The 2,755-nt window shown below is 32.6% G+C and overlaps 2 protein-coding genes across 2 annotated transcripts in view; both read right to left on the reverse strand.

Moving 5' to 3' along the window:
- LOC105454045 (odorant receptor 82a-like) overlaps nt 1-348 on the reverse strand; it is a 1,815-nt gene extending 1,467 nt beyond the window's left edge. Inside the window, exon 1 of the mRNA XM_011696372.1 lies at nt 149-348. Within this exon, the coding sequence (XP_011694674.1) occupies nt 149-348 (200 nt within the window). The remainder of the gene's footprint in view (nt 1-148) is intronic.
- A 907-nt stretch (nt 349-1,255) lies between these two features.
- LOC105454003 (odorant receptor 82a-like) lies at nt 1,256-2,596 on the reverse strand. Its single transcript, XM_011696311.1, has 5 exons — nt 2,531-2,596; nt 2,165-2,395; nt 1,986-2,099; nt 1,615-1,770; nt 1,256-1,540 (listed from the first exon to the last, which is right to left on the reverse strand). The coding sequence occupies exons 1-5, from the start codon at nt 2,579-2,581 to the stop codon at nt 1,490-1,492; spliced, it is 603 nt and encodes a 200-aa protein (XP_011694613.1). The 5' UTR covers nt 2,582-2,596; the 3' UTR covers nt 1,256-1,489.
- Nucleotides 2,597-2,755: the final 159 nt, after the last annotated feature.

A 2,755-nucleotide genomic window follows, 5' to 3' on the forward strand; every position in this document is an offset into this window, starting at 1 on the left:
TATATTATTTATATACGATTTTGTTCCAGAAGCAATAAGCATATTTTTCACGCACACATTTGCCTCGTCGAGATTATTATAATGTTAGTTATGTTGGCATTAAATATAGACACATTCTATATTATTCTCGCAAAAAGACGTATCTTACCGACGATTCCACCACAAAACAATGAGCTTGAGAAAAGCGAGGCTATACGCCAGGGTAAGACTGAGGCAGTCCATGAGTAGCCAAAGATTGTTTAAGTCGAAGTGCGTGAGTATGTACGCGTACTGATAATATTGCACTATTGCTACCGATGTCATGTAGCTGAACCAGTAGAGATTCGGATAAGCCGAATCCGGCCACATTCCGATGAAACGGAGACCGATCTCGACCGAGATGCAAATGGTACTCGCACGTTTCATCGCTGTTTATTAACCGCCGAACGTTAAAATATCAACGACTACAGAGACGTCAGTGAATGAGAAGCACGTGCATGTCATTCAATATGCTCTACGTGATGGCTAAAGCACTAAATAGTCGCAGCGAAAAGACTATAAAGCGCAAGCTGCTCTGAACGTGAATCAGTCATAATTACATCTCGAGCGTTCTCATCGCAATAGGTAATGCAAGCTTATAGCTGTAACGATTAGAAAAAAAAAATGCGATTATGTTCGCTTTTCTCTTGAATTAGTGAACACTTTGATAGTACACAATAACAGGTAATTGCTTTGGAAGCGTGCGTTTCTGTCCCGAGGGGTTTTATGTCCATTTATATTCATCAAAAAAAATATGCGCACAGACTTGACGTTGATGTCTGCGGGACACGAAAGATGGAAAAAAAGTTTATTATAGCTATTACATTTTTTTATTGTGGTACACCGATTCTATTAATTCTTTTTGCTTTTCTCTTGCTTTTCTCCCTTCTATTTCCAGCAAAAACAATGGTTTCCAACAAAGTTCTGGAGGTGAAGAAAATAATGAATTACGCGGAGTCTTCTTCTGTACTAACAGACTGTGATGTAAAAATGTAAGGTATTTCCACATAAGCGGCGTCACTTTTGTTGCTAATTTTCAAATAGATATTGAGTCAGAAACAAAAAAGAATTGATATGAATATTATGTACAGTATGTTAATATAAGAAAAAGAAGGAAACAACAGAGATAAATAAATAATTAGAACAAGATGCTTTTTTAAGTAAAAATTGTCTAAAGATATATTCAATAATCATAGAAACAAATCTTACATATATTTTAGTTAAATCGCATGAGTTTATTCTCCAAATATGACGATTTTTTTTATAACTTTATGTGAAAAGTCACTTTATATGAATTAATTGTCATCAATAGCATAGTTATTCTATGAATTCAATTTCAGTAAGAATAATTTTTAACGACTTTATATGATTCATAATTTGTGCTACCCCATTTAATCAACAATAATGAGGACTAACTATTGATAAAACTATACGGGATGATAAGTTCTAATTGTCTAACATTTTTCTGATTTTAGTACATTGCATGTAATACTGATATATACGAGACAGAAGCCTTCATGATCTAAAAAAAGAATTATTTTTCATCAGTGGAGTAGTACATTAAATAAAAAATTTATTTATACTATAACTCTTTACACTTGTAAATCCTTCTAAAGTCAAATCAATGACTCTTCCTGCAGTGATCGTCAATCGTTTCTGACATCGTAAAATCATAAACAGTATAATCTGGCTCTCATTCGGCGGCATATTGTACCAAAGTGACTCGTATACTGCGTCGCCAATCGACTTACTCTGGAAACAGGATGAATTTTAAAATGTATAGAGGAATGATAAAATTAAAAATATTTTTTATTGGTAATGATATGTTTTCTGTACTTTCTAATGATAAAATTAATATTAAAATATAAAATGTGATACGCATAGTCAATCAGTGTTTGATTTGACGTAATTAAAAAGAAACATATATTCGTAATATATATTTAAACTACTAAAAAAGTTTTACACACTTTGGCACTTAAAAATTCTCCTGCAAAACAATATACGAAAACCTCCAGAATTATTGCAAGATAATAGCTCACGGACTTGATCAAATTCGAAATATCTTCGCCAGAACTAATGACCTGTAATAAGATAGGGGAAAAAAAATGTTATTTATCCAAAACGCGAAGAAATCGACATTACTCACAATTACAATCACAAAACCAGTGCAGCACATAACCAATGTATTCCACAGAACTTGCATAAGTGCAATATGAGTATATAGATTTTCAATATTTTCTGATAAAGTAATAATCTTCTGATGTTTGCAAATGAGACTTTTAATAACAGGTAGAAATGTGCTGCGATCGTATTTCCCGTTAGAAATTTCGATTAAATCTTGTTGCATAATATCGATTTGGCCACTTACATGAAGTATCTATAAATATCAGACAATTCTGTAAAAGTTATAATAATATCTTGTCTTAATACTAACTTAATTTGATCATATCGGAGCTATGATTCAAATTATTATTCAACTTTTTAATCTCTCTGAATCTCATTGTGTACTTACCAATGCAACAAGTAACGAATTTATCAAAGCAACCACAAAAGCTATCACCATATCGTAAAAGAATTGTCCAATTAAAAAACACTCGAAAATCGGTGATTTGCTAACGTCAAAGGGAAATTCCATTTTTATGGGAAGTTCTCGAGAACTATTGCCGAACTGATCATTCATCGACTGAAGCAAATGCTCGCCAATTGACAGAAAGAAAGCAGAAAAGGCATACATACT

Source organism: Wasmannia auropunctata, unplaced genomic scaffold (genome assembly GCF_000956235.1).
Source record: "Wasmannia auropunctata unplaced genomic scaffold, wasmannia.A_1.0 LD335989.1, whole genome shotgun sequence".
NCBI lineage: Eukaryota > Metazoa > Arthropoda > Insecta > Hymenoptera > Formicidae > Wasmannia > Wasmannia auropunctata.

Excerpts from the sequence above, each read along its gene's own strand:
- LOC105454003 (XM_011696311.1), bottom strand. The coding sequence starts at position 2,581 with ATGGTGATAGCTTTTGTGGTTGCTTTGATAAATTCGTTACTTGTTGCA. Across the intron at positions 1,771-1,985 it reads GAGAATTTTTAAGTGCCAAA|AGTAAGTCGATTGGCGACGC; the intron begins GTGTGTAAAACT and ends TCCTGTTTCCAG. Across the intron at positions 1,541-1,614 it reads CTTTAGAAGGATTTACAAGT|ATCATGAAGGCTTCTGTCTC; the intron begins GTAAAGAGTTAT and ends TTCTTTTTTTAG.